At 51.8% G+C, this 15,684-nt stretch overlaps 1 protein-coding gene across 1 annotated transcript; it reads left to right on the top strand.

Moving 5' to 3' along the window:
• Positions 1–1,143: 1,143 nt before the first annotated feature.
• On the top strand, positions 1,144–9,902 carry CDK5RAP3 (CDK5 regulatory subunit associated protein 3). Its single transcript, XM_016202315.2, has 14 exons — positions 1,144–1,254; positions 1,483–1,528; positions 3,335–3,466; positions 3,746–3,846; positions 4,195–4,243; positions 4,932–5,110; positions 5,320–5,456; positions 5,677–5,821; positions 6,219–6,329; positions 6,745–6,823; positions 7,420–7,508; positions 8,793–8,998; positions 9,358–9,529; positions 9,628–9,902. The coding sequence occupies exons 1-14, from the start codon at positions 1,249–1,251 to the stop codon at positions 9,691–9,693; spliced, it is 1,518 nt and encodes a 505-aa protein (XP_016057801.2). The 5' UTR covers positions 1,144–1,248; the 3' UTR covers positions 9,694–9,902.
• The last annotated feature ends 5,782 nt before the right edge of the window (positions 9,903–15,684 follow it).

Raw genomic sequence — 15,684 nt, forward strand, 5'->3', positions numbered from 1 at the left:
TGCCTCCTGCACACTCCCAGGACCACCAACCCCAATGCTGAGATACCCTCTTGCACCCCTGTCTCAGGGGGTGGCTCCTCCATTCAACCATGTAGGTGTTATCCTTGTAGTCCCATCCCGACCCCACAACACACAGCCAATCAATTGCTAAATCCTGTTTATTTTCCTCCACAATATTCTCAAATCCAGCCCTCTGGCTGCTCCTCCTCATGCCTTTCTCCCAGGTCAGGTCTGAATTTCTGCAAGGGCCCTGCACTTTTTTTTTTTTTTTTTAAAGATGTTTTAAAATTGATTTTTAGAGAGAGAGGAAGAGAGGGAGAGAGAAACATCGGTGTGAGAGTGGAACATCCATTGGCGGCCTCCTGCAAGCCCCCTGCTGGGAATCGAGCAGGAAACCTGGGCATGTACCCTGACAGGGAATCGAGCCAGCAATCTTTCCGCCAAGGGAGGACGCCGAACCAACTGAGCCACACGGGCCAGGGCAAGGGCCCTGTGTTTTCGTTTTGCATTGGATCCCACCAATTACGTTGCCCATTCTGCTGCCTGTTGTTCCCTAAACCCCTCTTTCACTTTGTGGCTTCCAAAGCTTTGTCTGTACAGTCTCCTCCGCCCGAAACACCCCTCCACGCACCACCCTCTTTCTGCAGCTCTGCCTTTAAGAATCAATTTAATGTTATGTTTGCGATGCTTCCCTTCACCCTCTTTCCTTTCCTTCCCTGCCCTAATTAACAAGGAGCAGGTGCTCAACACATGTCTATTAGATAAACTGAATGGAAAGGCAAAGTGTGACAAGTGTCACAAGAAACCTGCAAACTACGAGAAACAGTAAAACGTCCCAAGGCGGGAAAGGCTTGTCTAACGGCTCCAGTTAGCCTGCAGGCGCGTTAATCGCCGCCCACAGGGCTCTGCGCAGCTGCGACCAGCTCTCGGGCGCCGCCTTCCGCGATCGCGCCGCCACTGCAGTTCTTTCTTGGCGCCCCGCCCCTCCCCGGTCCTGAGCCCGCCTCACACCTCCCATTGGCTGGCTCCTGTACTCCCTCCCCTCCCGGTCTCAGCCATTCGGAGCCCCGGGGTGGGTGGGGCTTGCTGCCAGGGGTGGAGCGAGCGCCCCGATTGGCTCTGAGGAAAGCGGCGACGTGGCCGGAGGAGGCCGGTTGGGGCCTAAACTGAAGCTCCGCCACCCGGGCTCTGGATTGGTGGTAGGCGGGGCGGGCTGCGTCGGCGGCCGGAAGCAGAAGTGGAGGAAAGATGCAGGTGGGGAAACAGGCGCTGAGGAAATGGGGGGCTATCCCGGGACCCTTGGATTGGGTTCACTCTATCTGTCCCTCACCCGCGTCCTTGGCCACCCTCTCGGGCCGGCGCAACCCTCCCTGGCTCCTCGCTCTGGCTCCGCAGGGTGGCCGGGTGCCGGTGAAATGAGCGCGCGGGTGGCACGCCCCTGCCCCGCGCTCACGCCCCACTGTTTGTCGTGTTTCCCGCCAGGATCATCAGCACGTGCCCATCGACATCCAGACCAGCAAGCTGCTCGGTAGGACGGAGCGTCCCCGCGCAGCCAGCTTTCAGGGGGAGTCCCAGCCCCTTGCCCCCTGTCGCCAACAGCTGGGAGCCCTGACACCCCAAGGCCCCTGTTAAATGGCCGACCACTCGCCACGCTCTGTGACCTGATCTGTGGCCTGACCCGCCTCGCTAACAGGAGCGGGAAGGAACTATACATTGTCTGTACTTGACCTGCGTTTTCTTCTTTAACATTTATAATATGTGTTGTCAAATCATATCATTCAGGCACAGAGAGGGTAATGGCTTACTTTAAAGACAGTCATAACTAAGTGGCAGATCCGAAATTGGAACTGAAGTATGTCAGGCTCTAACATCTATGCTTTTTGTATTAAGCTGGAAAAAACTCACTTTTTCTTTTTAAAAGCTTCCATCTTCCCTAGATTTTAGGAAGAGGACACAGACCCATTTGGAAATAAAGACCTGTTAGTGACTGGGCCATCTCCGATGTCTGTCTGACCTGCATACCTCCTCCCCATTTCAGGGCCAAGGGGAGGATCTCGTTATTCTGACCCCTCCAGGGCCAGTGCACAGCTGGGTTTTTAAATGCTCATTGGATTAATTGATTTGATGCTGGTTTTGTTAAGATAACTGTTTGACTACCTCATGCCTTTGCTTCTAGATCTGTGACATCCACAGAATTTTTCTTTCTGAAAATTTTAAAGGAATACAGCAGAGGGAGTATAATGATAACAACTGTGAGGCTGTAGTGTTTGACCAGTTGACAGATTTATTAACCAGGGCAGGTTCTGAATTGACCACTGTGGGCCATTTAGTCAGCCCTGTGCAGTGGCCACTTAGTGGAGCTTCATTTTAGATTTGTCTCAGCTGTTTAGCAAATGTGCACTCTTGGTATATGGACTTGTTATTGGTCATGAAAAGGACCAATAAAACAACAATCATGCATTCATTGAGGGTTTGCTCTTTACCAAGTGCGTTTTTAGGTACTTGACATTGTAAAGATGAAGATCACTAAGATTTATTGAGTCCTTGGCATGTGCCAGGCAGTGTTCAATGTTTTACCTACCTTATCCCTTATACTCAGTATCCCATTATCACCATTTTACATTTGGGGAAACTGAGGCACAGAGGTTGAAAGACTTGCCCAAGAAAGTTGATAATTAGAAGCCAGGACCATCTGGCCCACAAAGCCTAGCTCTTAGCTCTCTCCTCCTGATGAAACATGCATGGCTTGCAGCCATCCATACCCTTTAATAAAAACATAAATCTAGGCCCAGATTCCAGGAGGTCATTCACATTGGTATGCACGTGTCCAAGGTGGTACTTCCCTGGTAAGAATAGACCAGTGTTATGTCGTCTTTAGGGCGCTGTAGGTATTAGGGGCTTTGCAGTTGTTCATTCATCTAGCACTTGGCATAACTGTCTTGTATTTTCCATTGTCATGGTTAATCCCAGCCCTGAGGAAGTGGAAGTTGAATATCATCCTCTGTCAGGAAAGTTATAATTACCCCTGGAAGCAAAAATATTATGGAGAATTTAGAGTGGTCAAAAGTGGCACTTTGATGTCAGGATCAATTTAAAGTTTTTCTTTATCCCCGTGTTGAGGCAGTTGCTCTAGAAGTCATGTTGCCAAAGTCTGTTTAGCCCCAAGCATCTCTTTGGGCCTGTCTTCATGTCCACCTTCCCATGACCCCCCACACACACCTTAACCAGTGTGAATACAACTTTTAGCCACTGTTTTAGCATATTTCACTTGAATTAGTGACAGAATTTTGACTGTGTGAATGGGAACTCTGTGATTTGGATGTTTCTCACATAGACTGGCTGGTGGACAGAAGGCACTGCAACCTGAAATGGCAGAGTCTGGTGTTGACGATCCGAGAGAAGATCAATGCTGCCATCCAGGACATGCCAGAAAGTGAAGAGATTGCCCAGCTGCTCTCTGGATCCTGTGAGTGCTTTGGGGGGCTACATTCCTGGAGTCCTCTCTTTTCCTGGAGCTATATATAACAGCTGAGCTGCTCCCCTGGTTTTTAGCCACAGGGCTGATCCCCAGAGGAAGATTTTGTTTGGGGTATAGATGCTGGTTTCTTCCAACACAAACTGATGAAGGGGAGAACTGTGCATGCTAAAATTACTGGCACGTATATGAGTCAGCTATGTGCATTGGCCAGAGTAGAAGGGGGAGACACTGGAATTCTCAAAGTCTTTGCTATCCCTTGCTTTCCAGACATTCACTACTTCCACTGCCTAAGAATTGTGGACCTTCTCAAAGGCACGGAAGCTTCCACAAAAAATATTTTTGGCCGGTACTCTTCACAGCGAATGAAGGCAAGTGTGGGCGAGGGTGGTAATAGGATCAGAGCCTCGCTGGTCTCTCAGAGGATCCGGTGGAGACGCCTAAATGGAATGTTTCCTGAACTTTCTCTTCGTCCCCATAGTTTATGCCAAAAGTAGCTCCTACCCCAGGTTTACATTTCAGACCTGCTCCTTTGGGGATTGCTCATTGGCGCCACACTCTTAAAAAAGTGGGTGGCCCAGCCAGTGTTACAAAGGAGGACAGGAATTTGTGTTTGATGTGATGCAAAGGCTGGGAGAGCTTGCCCTGTTCCGGGATTGAGCTGGGATGTGACTGCTGAGTGCTGTTCTGGCTCACTTGCTGTTTCTGTTCTTCCTCAGGATTGGCAGGAGATCGTAGCACTGTATGAGAAGGACAACAGCTACCTAGGTAAAGTAGCCCAGCCTGGGCATCTGGGTGTCCAGAGCGCCACTGGGGAAGCCCACTCCCACAGTTCTGAGACACTAAGCTTCTAGGAGGCACAGACCATGTGGGGGAAGAGGTTGGGCTGTAGAAGTCTGCAAGGTGGGAAAATAAATTCCACAGTGTTGGGAGGAGGCAGAGGACCAGACAGGGATGCAGGTAGTTGCCGGGCCTGACCCAGCAGGTATATGTGAGTTCTCTACCACTGACCTCTTGATAAAGTGGAATGCAGATCCCCATTCCTTCCACACCCCTGTTCTATACTAGGCAGAAGAGGCATGGATCATCCTTGGGGCCATATCTGGTTCCTGAGAGAGTAGTTGAAGGGCTGATAGTAGTTTCAGAGTGTTTTCTAATAGTATAGACAATAACAGCTAATATTTACTAAGCACTTACTAAATACAAGGAATTACACTTGTTGTTTTATATGGATTCCCTCTTTTAATCCTTATGGCAGATATTACTTTCCCTGCGGTAGGGATGAGAATTGGATTAGAGAGGTTAAATCACTGTCAGTTTCCACAGCTAGGAAGGGGGGGAGCTGGGAGGCCACCCATGCCCTTCCCCACCAAGGTAGGGTATGTGCGCGCATGTCCTGGGGCATGCTTGCCTTCTGGTGTGGGTGTCTGAGGCGCATTTCCTGGGCCCTTCTCAGTGGAACTCTCTAGCCTCCTCGTTCGGAACGTCACCTATGAGATCCCGTCGCTGAAGAAGCAGATCGCCAAGTGCCAGCAGCTGCAGCAAGAATATAGCCGCAAGGAGGAGGAGGGCCATGCGGGGGCTGCCGAGAAGAGGGAGCAGTTCTACCACTCATGCAAGCAGTATGGCATCACGGTGAGCGGGAGGGGTCTTTCTGAAGTGGGAGGGCACCTGGGACCTCTGTCTCCTGGGCCCAGCACCTTTGCATCTGGGGAAGTCTGCCTTCTCTGCCTGCTGGTGCCCTTTTGGAGCCAGTTTCTCTTCTGTCTCATCTTCACATGTTTAATCTGTTGGACTCCACTTCCCATCACTCTGCCTTAGCCCACTTCTTCGATCCTCTCTAGGGAGACAATGTCCGAAGAGAACTGCTGGCCCTGGTGAAGGAGCTGCCGGGTCAGCTGGCGGAGATTGGAGCTGGGGCTCAGTCCCTGGGGGAAGCCATTGACCTGTACCAGGCCTGTGTGGGGTTCGTGTGTGAAAGGTAAAGAGGACCTTGGCTTCTCTCTAGCAGGGGGAATTTGCCTATTTTCCCTGGCTGTTCTCTCCTCTCCACTTGTATTTCTCCCACGTGACACCTGAGTTTTATTTTACACACTTAAACCCATGGGAGCTTTGCCCATCTGACCTTATGGCCCAGGCCAAAGCCCACTGTTGGTTTCATGAGTGGGCAGCGGGAGGGTCAGCTATGTGCTCTGTTGCAGCCCCGAAGAGCAGGTGTTGCCCATGCTGCGATTTGTGCAGAAGCGGGGCAACTCCACGGTGTACGAGTGGAGGACGGGAGCAGAGCCCTCCGTGGTGGAGCGGCCGCACCTCGAGGAGCCTCCTGAGCAGGTGGAGGAAGACGCGGTAAGACAGGCGGACGGAGAGCTGCTTCCCTGACCACCTACGCACACGCACAGCCCAACCCCTCGCCACCTGAATTCAGAGCCCCAGAGGGAGAGAGGGGCATTTGTGTAAGAGAGACTGTAGTGGAAGGGCCCAGAAGCCCTACTCCTTTATTTTTCTGGCCCCCTTGAGATCAGAGTATAGACGAGTGCTGGGGAGCCTCAGCAAGCTGGTTGGCTTTGAACTGGGAACCCTTCATTCCCACAAGCTCTCCGAGATGGGCTTTCCCCTGGGGAGCTTGGAGGCCACTGTTTAAAGAATGTGATAGTGCTCCCTACAGAAGCGGCCGAGGCCTTTGGGAAGGCAGGCCCCTTTTATCACCCACCTTTGTGAGCTAACTCCTTTTTTCTCATACTAGATTGACTGGGGCGACTTTGGAGTGGAGGTGGCTTCTGAAGGGACTGACTCTGGCATCTCTGCCCAGGCTGCTGGAATTGACTGGGGCATCTCCCTGGAATCGGATTCAAAGGTTAGGATGCCCTCGCAGTCCATCTCTGGGGCTTCCTATGATTACTGCTTCAGTGAGAAGAAAAGTATTGTCTGTGCCTTTAAAGGCATCACTGGAAGTTCATAGCTCTCAGATCAGGTGTAGTCCAGGGGGAGACAGTTTCCAAAGTGACGTATCAGAGTCTTTACCTCTTTTCTCCTGCTGTTTGGGGCAAGGTGTGGGGGTGTCAGCAGGTGGTAACTCTAGAAAGGAGGGGTGAGGGTGGCAACATACATGGCCCCACACTGCCACCTTTGCCACCTACCTCAGGGCTGCACGTTCTTTATGCAGTTGAAATATGTAGTCGTTGAACTTATCGAGGGCTTTGGTTTATCCTGGTTCCCTTTGCTGGGGAAAATTCTGCCAACATTCCTGGGGTTCTTTGCTCTCCACCCAGGAAACTGGAGGTGATGGGATAGACTGGGGAGATGATGCTGCTGCTTTGCAGATCACAGTGGTGGAAGCTGGAACCGAGGGTGAGTGCATCACCCCCTGCCCAAAGGCCCCAGTGTCTCTAGAAACAAAAGAAAAAATGCATTGCTCAGGTTTGGCTTTTCACATATTTAACTGTTTTCTGAAAATCTTGATGAGGCTGTGAGTGCAGGGGGACAAAGAGAGTCCTTAAAATTAAGTCTAGACACTCTCAGCTTTTAGAAGATGAATGTGAGTCAGCCGTTCTGGTGAGGGGGTTCCAGGAGTGCTGAGAGGCTCTGAAGTCTGACCTGACCCCCTACCCCACCAGCTGAGAGGCTGTAGCAGTGATCTGAGCCACTAGAGGGCAGTGCAGGATGAAACTTCACCTCCTGCCACTCATCAGAGCAAACAGCTCCCTTTTCCACTCCTAGGAACCCAGCTCTGGTCCTCCTCACAGGCTGGGGTTTGCCAGTAGAGCCTGATTAGGGCTGAGACGTGGGAATGGGTAACCTTTTCCCCTTGGGTTATAATAGGAAGTGGCTTTAGTTCAGTGAGCCCATGTCCATATTAATCCACAGGGCGTCTCAAACTTGGGGAGGGGGGTGTCCTTCTGTGGTCCTCAGTTCCTTCATCATTTCTCTGTCTCTATTCCTGGCAGCTCCGGAAGGTGTTGCTAGGGGCTCAGATGCCCTGACACTTCTTGAATATCCTGACACCCGGAATCAGTTCATTGATGAGCTCATGGAGGTACCTTCAACCTTTGGGAGAGGTGTGGGGTGGCCTGGCACCAGCAGAAGTGGCATTGCTCCAGACACCTGACCTGACTCTTCCTGTTTCTGTGAAGGATGCCAAAGGTCTGCTTGCTCTGAACCAGAGGCATCACATATTCATTCAACAAGTATTTACCATTCATTTTCTAAGCCCCTGGCACTGCCTGAGGTGCCAGATATTGAGCAGGGAATAAGATAGTTAAGTCCTTGACCTCCCGGAGCTTATGTTCTAGAGGAGAATGCAGACAAGAAACAAGATAAATAAAGTAAAATATGCAGTATGTTAGGTGTTAACATAAATGCCAGGAAGGAAAAGAAAGCTGGGAGGGAGATGGGGATTCTTGCGCTGCTGGGCTTTATATTGGGTGATCAGGGAAGGCCTCGTTGTGAAGGTGGCCAATAAGGTCTAGACCTGCAGGGGTGCAGAGAGAGCCATGCCGAAGTCTGGCCAAAAAGCTTTCCAGGCAGAGGAAGCAATTCGAAAGGCCCTGAGATGGGAGTGTGCCTTGCACATTTGATGCACAAGGAGGCCATTGCGGCAGGGCTGGGAGTGAGGGGGGAAGTGAAGGAGATCAGAGAGGGAAGAATCTGAACGTTGGCTTTTACTCTGAATGAACCAAGAAGCTGTTAGAGGCTTTGAGCAAGTTTGGAGCCACATGATCTCACTTGTGTTTTAATGCTATCCCTGTGGCTAAGGTATGAGCAGCCCAGAGTAAGCAGCCAGTGTTCTTGGACCTTCTTTGTGGGACTGGGAAGCTGGGGGCCTGGGAAGCTGGGGGCCTGCCCCCTTCCCAGTGGTCTGCTGGTGGGGGAGGGCTGCCACGGGACAGGATGATAAAAGGGATTACTTTTCCAAGGCTGAGTGAGAGACAAGGTTCTCAGCTTCCTTTCTTATTCCAGCGCTTCTCAAACAGGGATTTCTCTGCTCCAATCTCATTCCTCCCATAGAGAGAAAATGCTTTCACTGGGTCTGAGAGAACCCTTTGAATCTCTGCATTTAGTTATCTGATCCACAGGCCAGGCCGAAGTGGGCGTCCAGGGCTAGGTAGGGCCTGAGATAGAGCAGGGAGACGAAGAGTGACAGCGGAGGTTGCCCCAAGCTCTGTAGCTGGTGAGTTTCTGGCAGTGAAAGTAGTCAGAGGAAAGAACCCCTCCTCCCCCAGAGTTTAACCCTTACATCTCATTCTTCATTTTGGGCAGTCGAAGGGCTTAACCTCAGAGTTCTCTTCTTGGTTTGAACCAAATCCTCTTTGGTCCTCAGCTCGAGATCTTCTTGTCCCAGAGAGCGGTGGAGATGAGTGAGGAGGCAGACATCCTGTCTGTGAGCCAGTTCCAGCTGGCTCCAGCCATCCTGCAGGGCCAGACCAAAGAGAAGATGCTTACCATGGTGTCGGTGCTGCAGGACCTGATTGGCCGGCTCACCAGTCTTCGAATGCAACACCTGTTTATGATCCTGGCCTCACCAAGGTCTGGCTTTCCCCTTGACATTGGGCTGTTGGGGCATCTGAGCAAGGTTCCGCCATCTTGAGCAGCCCTGACCCCTTGTATCTTTCTCCGTGACCCCTTAGATGTAATTCCTACCTTCCATAATTGGGGGCACCATCCAAACTGGGGATACAGATCTCTGTTGGGCAAGATGGGGTGGTTTGATGTGTGGAGGCAGAACCTGCTTCCCAGGAGGACAGAGGAACCAGGAGTTCTTACAAAAATGGGTGGGAGGATGAGGCCAATTAGGGATTTGGTTTCCTGAGCCGCACCTTTCCCAGCAGTTGAACGGGAATGCTCAGGTTGCACGGCTACACCACTTATCTGAATGCCCTGCCCAGGTACGTGGACAGAGTGACCGAGTTCCTCCAGCAAAAGCTGAAGCAGTCCCAGCTGCTGGCTCTGAAGAAAGAGTTGATGGTGCAGAAGCAGCAGGAAGCACTTCAGGAGCAGGCAGCTCTGGAGCCCAAGCTGGACCTGCTGCTAGAGAAGACCAAGGAGCTGCAGAAGCTGGTAAGACAGGAAAGGGAAGCCCACCAAGGGGAAGACCCCCAGTTTCTGCAGAATGAGGCCCCTCTGTTTCCTGCCCACTTGGTATTGCTCTCTTTCAGATTGAAGCTGACATTTCCAAGAGGTACAACGGGCGCCCTGTGAACCTGATGGGAACCTCTCTGTGACGCCCTCCACACTCTTCCTGCCCGTCTTCTCAGCCTCAGGATGGAGGTGGGACAGCCAGGACTGATGTTGTGGGGCCTTTCCCGGCAAGAGCCAGGCCACCTGGAGGATGGAAAGCCATGTGGTCACCCAGATGGTGACCTTGGCACTCACTGTTTACGCTGCAGGAAGCTGTCTTGATTAGCCTGTGGCCTGTCAGCTGGAAGCCATAGCTTCTTTCGTTAACCTAGTTGGACTTAATAAAAGAGGAAGAGACTCTGGCTTTATTTCTGACAGTTACTGCTTTTCTAGGCCTGGAATTGGGGCTGGGACCTGTTTGCATGGGGTTCTTGATCCCTCTGGGCTCCCTGTCCCGTCAGCTGTTCCTGTGGAGGCCCAGGTTAGGGATTTTTCCTCTTGGTGACAGGGAGGGCCCAGATTAGTATCTACAAATGGTTCAGCAAGGGGCTCTGGGGTAACTGAGTCAGTTGGGCCCCTTTCTCTCAGCCAGGCCCAGCCTGCCCTACTCAGGCCAGAAGCCCAAGAGAAGCAGTCAAGTGGCAGCCTTGTTGGAGCCAGCAAAGCTGTATTTTCCTTTTAATCACAGCTTACCTCCAGGCAGAGGGGAAATGCGGTTTGGGGAGGAAGGTCTGATGAACAAGGTGGAGACAGGAGTTGTCACCTTCACTAGCTGCCTGTTCACTTCCTACCCGTAACTGCCTGCTCTGTGATTGGGTAGAGCCCACCCCAAGATAGCACCCGTCTCCCAAGCCACCTACCCATCTCTTTCCCAGGAAGGGTAGGGGTTGGGGATGGCCGGCAATTCGATTTTAATTTCATAGCAGAGCAGTTGATTCATGGCTCTTTGTCGCTGGCGTTGACTCCCGTAATGACTTTCCATCAAAATGAAAAGTGGAGTGACACCACTCATTATTCCTGCTGCTTGTTATCTCAGTTCTGGGGAGGGCCGCCCCCTCCCTGCTGCCTTTCAGCCGTCCTGGACAGTGAGTGATGGCCCCTATTAATCACCGACCCCGCGGACTCCGGCGGACACACGCTATCCAAAGGAGAGAGAGATAAGGCAGCATGAACTGCTTGAAGCTGCTCCTATCAATTAATGTCAGCCCATCGCTTCCCCCCAATCTTTGCCTGTTTACCTCCTTTTGGGGGTATTGGGGATTGAAATAAGCCTAGGAATTGAAAAGGAAAAATACTGGTGTGGGATGTCGAGGTAAAACTGTCCTTGGAATAGAAGGGCATGAAGCGCCCTGAGTGGGCTGTCCTGCCCTCAGCCGCCCTGAAGGCTCTTGGCCTAGGGAGCCGTCTGCGTCTCCTGGTCCCTGCGCTCCAAGAGAATGGCCGCTGCCTCCTGCCCCACCTGTTCAGCTGCTGGCTCCACTGGCCTCTGGCCTCCCTCTCGCAGCAGCCGTCGGCTCCCCGAGGCATGCTGCCCTTGCCCACTCTAATGCCCCTCGTCCAATCACCAGCTGTTACACAGACCTTACTGCTTACTGGGCACCGAGCTTAGGGAGAAGCCCTGCGGGTCATGTGACCCTGCACGCTGGGCTCAGGCCTCCAAAGCTCCCGCTGCTGCCCTTCCAGAGGAGCCTCGCCTGCCTCTGCCCTGCTGAGGGCCCACGGGAGAAGGTGTGCAGGCCGAGGTTTGGCCATGGGCACAGGAAGGGAGGTGGGTTTAGGCAGAAAGGGTTTCTCAGCAGATTTTGGCCACCTTGGTAAATGGTATGGTTAGGGGACTGTTCTCTCTCAGAAGGATTAGGCCCATTTCACTGCTTACCTGGTGATAGGAAGGCAGATGTAAATGGTTTTTAAAAAGGCTTTAATCCCGTAACATGGGTTTCTTCTCCAGAACCTTCAGTGCCATTTGCCTTTAGCCTCGTGTTTCGCTTCCTGGGGCCCCTTTCCCAACCGCCTGTCACTGAAGACCCTGCCTGGCTGTTTCACTCCAGGGGAGGGCAGCTCTGTGTCTTTCAGATCTGCTCCAGCTTTCCCTCCCATCGCTCTGCTTGCATAGGCTCCTGCTTGTTTTTCTCAGAATTGCCTCCGAGGTGGTGGTGAGCATTAAATGACTTAATATATGAAGAGCCCTCAGAACAGTGCTGGGCACAGAGTCAGTACTCGCCGGGAAAGCGTGAGCTCTTTTTCTTGGTTTGTGAAGTAATGACGCTTCATCCTTGTCTGACAGGCCTTCTTGGAAGGGAGGGGCGAGAGCTTCCTCATGGAGCTTGAAGACCAAGTTCTGAGCTGTCAGGTTTTTAGGAATGAAAAAAGAAAAGTTCAGGGAGAGAGGGAGGAGGTGGGCCAAGATTATACCCTCAGCATCCTTAGCGTGATGTGAATGTATTGCCAAGAGCACACCCCACTTCTTTGGTTAACTTTTATGCCCCTTTTTCCAGAGGAGATTTAAGGCTCTCACTACTTAGCTAAGATCTGTCCCCTTGCTTCAGATAAGGGAGCAGAGTCACCTTTCCATAATCCTCTCACCCTGCTACAACCAGTCACTGCCCAAGCCCCACACCATCTCCCCTCAAAGGAAGCCTTTGCCTGCACAGCTCCTCTCAAAGTGTGGCTCTCTTTACAGTCAACAGAAGTAGGATCCCGCGGCACTGCAGCCTGCGACACTGACCATGAACGTGGGCTGAGCGGAGTGCTAATGACTGTTTATCCGGCTTCTGGCTGCCCACTAAGGGAGATGTGGGGTCCTACACATATAGAACTAGTTTCCCATTGCCAGCATGGGGCTGGGAATTAGCAGCATGATTCAGACCGAAAGTCTCACTCATCTAAAGAATTACCTGCTCCAGAGAACTGGCCCAGACCTGAGGACCAAAGAAAAGCATATCCCAGGCCCACAAGTGCAGGGGCTGATCCTGCTCTTGATCACGTGCCTCCCCCAGCCCCTCTCTTCCTTTCTTTCATTAATTCTCAAGATTTTGCTCACAGTGTCTCCTCTAGAAACACAGGTCCTGGGGCTCTTCTCTGCCTTTTAATCCACACCTGCCAGTCCTGTTACTAATTTGTATTTCATCTTTTAGTTGTCACTTGTTATTCTCCTCCTCTCCTTCCCATTCCTGTAGACACATACAAAAATCTAATAATAATAATAGGTTAGGAAGGTGACAGGCAAAGCAAAGTGGTGGTGATCAGCATGTTCTCTAGATCTGGGAAGCCTGACTCAAATCCTGGCTCTGTTTTTTCTGTCTGTGTGACCTTGGGCGAGTCCCTGGCCCTCTCTGTGCCTCCTTTCCTTCACCTGTAAAATGAGGACAAAGGTACTACCTACCCAGGGCCAGGTAGCTGCGGTGGGCACATATGTACCTAGACAGTGCCTGGCACAGAAAGGCTCAAATGTCAGCTGTTGTAAGAGGCTGGTAGATTGGAAATACCCGGGACTGAGGTTAGGAACTTGTGTTTGGGTCCTGGTTCTGTATGTCCCAGATATTCCAACATGTCCCACCAAACCCATTATCATCTCTATCCCCCCCTTCATCACTCTCTGCCATTTCCTATCTCTGTCCCATCAACAGGCCCCCAGTCTCCGCTAGCTCTCCTCTAACCCACCTTTTCCATGTGCTATGGCTTTGTCACCCTAATCATTCTGCTGCTTAGAAACTCTGATGACCCCTTATTCCCAATGTAGCAGGCCTGCTCTTGATAATTGGGGCTCTACCTGCCTTTCCAGCCTGGGTATCCATCCGAGACCCCAAGCCCTCATGGTCCCCAAAGCCCCTGCTCTCTTCTTGGCCCCTCCTGGCCTTCCTGATCCAAATACATCTCTGTGGACATTTCCAGTCCCCCTGCAGAATTGTCCCCTCCCTCCCTCAGCAGCAGCCCTGAGGATGCCACATTAGATGCTCTTCCAGGAGCGCCTGTAACTGCATCTCAAAACCTTCCCAGCGTCTGTCCCCAAACTGAGCTGCTTAAGGGCAGGGACTGGGTCTTGCTCATTTTCATGTCCCCTGTGGAATCTCAAACTTCTCTGAACTTCAGTTGGCTTAATGATCTCTAAAGTGACTTTGGCCTCTAAAATACTATGATCATATGGCTCACAAGTTATAAAAAGGAATAGCCCCACGAAACATGAGATGTTTAGGAAGAAAATTAGGTTTAAGTAGGCTTTTCAATTGGACTGATGGTCAGATTAAAGTCCTTCCTCCCAGCCATCCAGTGAGAGTGCTGCCCTGAAGACCTCACCTCTCCTCTCCTCTTTCCCTATTTATTAAGGGCTAGAGGAGAGGAGAGGGTCCGGGAGGGGAGGGTCTGGGAGAGGAGGGTCCGGGAGAGGAGGGTCCGGGAGGGGAGGGGAGGGGAGGGGAGGGGAGGGGAGGGGAGGGGAGGGGAGGGGAGGGAAGGGGAGGGGAGGGGAGGGGAGGGGAGGGGAGGGCTGTCATCCCACCCTCCTGGACATATCATTGCTTCATAGACCAGGTTCGCTATCTGAAGCTGGGGTCAGCCCCCACTTACTGAACGTCACCCATATGTGGGCTCTGAAGGAGCTGTTCTGCACCCTGAGTAAATCAGGCCCCAGGAGACCCTTTTAGGCTGGCGTCCTGCCGGGCAGATCCCAGGGCCCAGCAGAAGGGTGTCAAGCCTGCTCCAGGCTGTGGAGCAGGGGTGCCAACTGACCGCAAATCCGCCTTGTCCTCCAAATGCCCTTCCTCTCAGGTGATGTCAGGGCCTCTTTGAATACACTGGCCCTGTGTAAACTCTTACTTATCCTGCTTGCCACCCTCCTCTCATTCCCCAGGCTTCAAAGAAAACCAGTTTGAATATTTAAACTTCTCCTGTGTGTCTAATAAAAAGTTCTGCACTATTTAACGCCCCAGCTATCCATTACTGTCGGGAGCTGCCCTCTCCTTCCCAGCCTTCCCCTCCCTCCCTCTCGCCCAAACCACATGCAGCAAAGCCATTTGTCAAAGCTCCCTCCACAGGCTGCGCTTGGCTGTGTCTGAAAGGACAAGCCGCCCCGCAGGGGAAGGTGGGAATGAATAAAGGGGCTATGCAAATTGCTGCTTAATCTGCAGAGAAACACCCAGGCTTTAGGGAGACACTCATTACTTCTTTTAACTGTGATTAACGGGCAAATTAAACCCAAGCCCTTAACTCTCTCCTGGCAGAGGACTCGAACGCAGAGCCCTGGGCTGGTGAGGGTAGAGGCTCTTGTCTGCAGTGGAGAAGAGAAGTGTGAGTGCTGCTCTTTAACTGTTGTCGGTGGTGTAGGAGGGAAGGGAGCCCCGGATGGGGGGGCGCAGATCCAGCAGCACTCACCTTAACAAGTGGGGAAGGGAGGCCTTTGTGCTCCCTTTCTGGTTTCTTTCAGCCACTCAGGAAATAACAAGATCAGCCCCGCCGGTATGGCTCAGTGGACCGAGCATCATCCCATGCACCAAGAGGTCCCTGGTTGGATTCCAGGTCAGGGCACATGCCCAGGTTTTGGGTTTGTTCTCCAGTAGGGGGTGTGCAGGAGGCAGCTGATCAATGATGTTTCTCTCTCATCAATGTTTCTCTCTCTCCCTCCCTCTCCCTAAAATCAGTAAAAATGTATTTTTTTAAAAAAGAACAAGATCAGTGGCTCCTAGATTTGCTGCTCTCTTTTCACCCAGCAAAAAAAAAAAAAAAGGGAGAGAACCCCTCGGACCTCACCTGCCAGGACCTGCTAAAGGTGTGACCAAAGTGGCTTTAGCCACATACTGAGTTCATGGTCAAACCTGGGCCTGGGGCTGGAAAAGTGTGTAAAAGGAACTTGCAGATGTTCAACTCAAAAACCAACCTTGAGCCCAGGGTGGGGGCAAAAGACACAGAAGCAAGAGGTGAGGGGCGGAGTGTTTTCATGGGAGTATAGACCCTGAGAATAGTCATGCTATAGGTTATAGGCATAGGCCATCGAACATACAAGTTAGAAATCCAAAGTATCTCTGTTTGTTTCTTACTCCATCTATGTGTATGTGTGTGTGTGTGTGTGTGTGTGTAGATATCTGACCCAGCTCACTACAGAA

The sequence above is a fragment of the Miniopterus natalensis genome, chromosome 17 (genome assembly GCF_054644295.1).
Source record: "Miniopterus natalensis isolate mMinNat1 chromosome 17, mMinNat1.hap1, whole genome shotgun sequence".
Lineage (NCBI taxonomy): Eukaryota > Metazoa > Chordata > Mammalia > Chiroptera > Miniopteridae > Miniopterus > Miniopterus natalensis.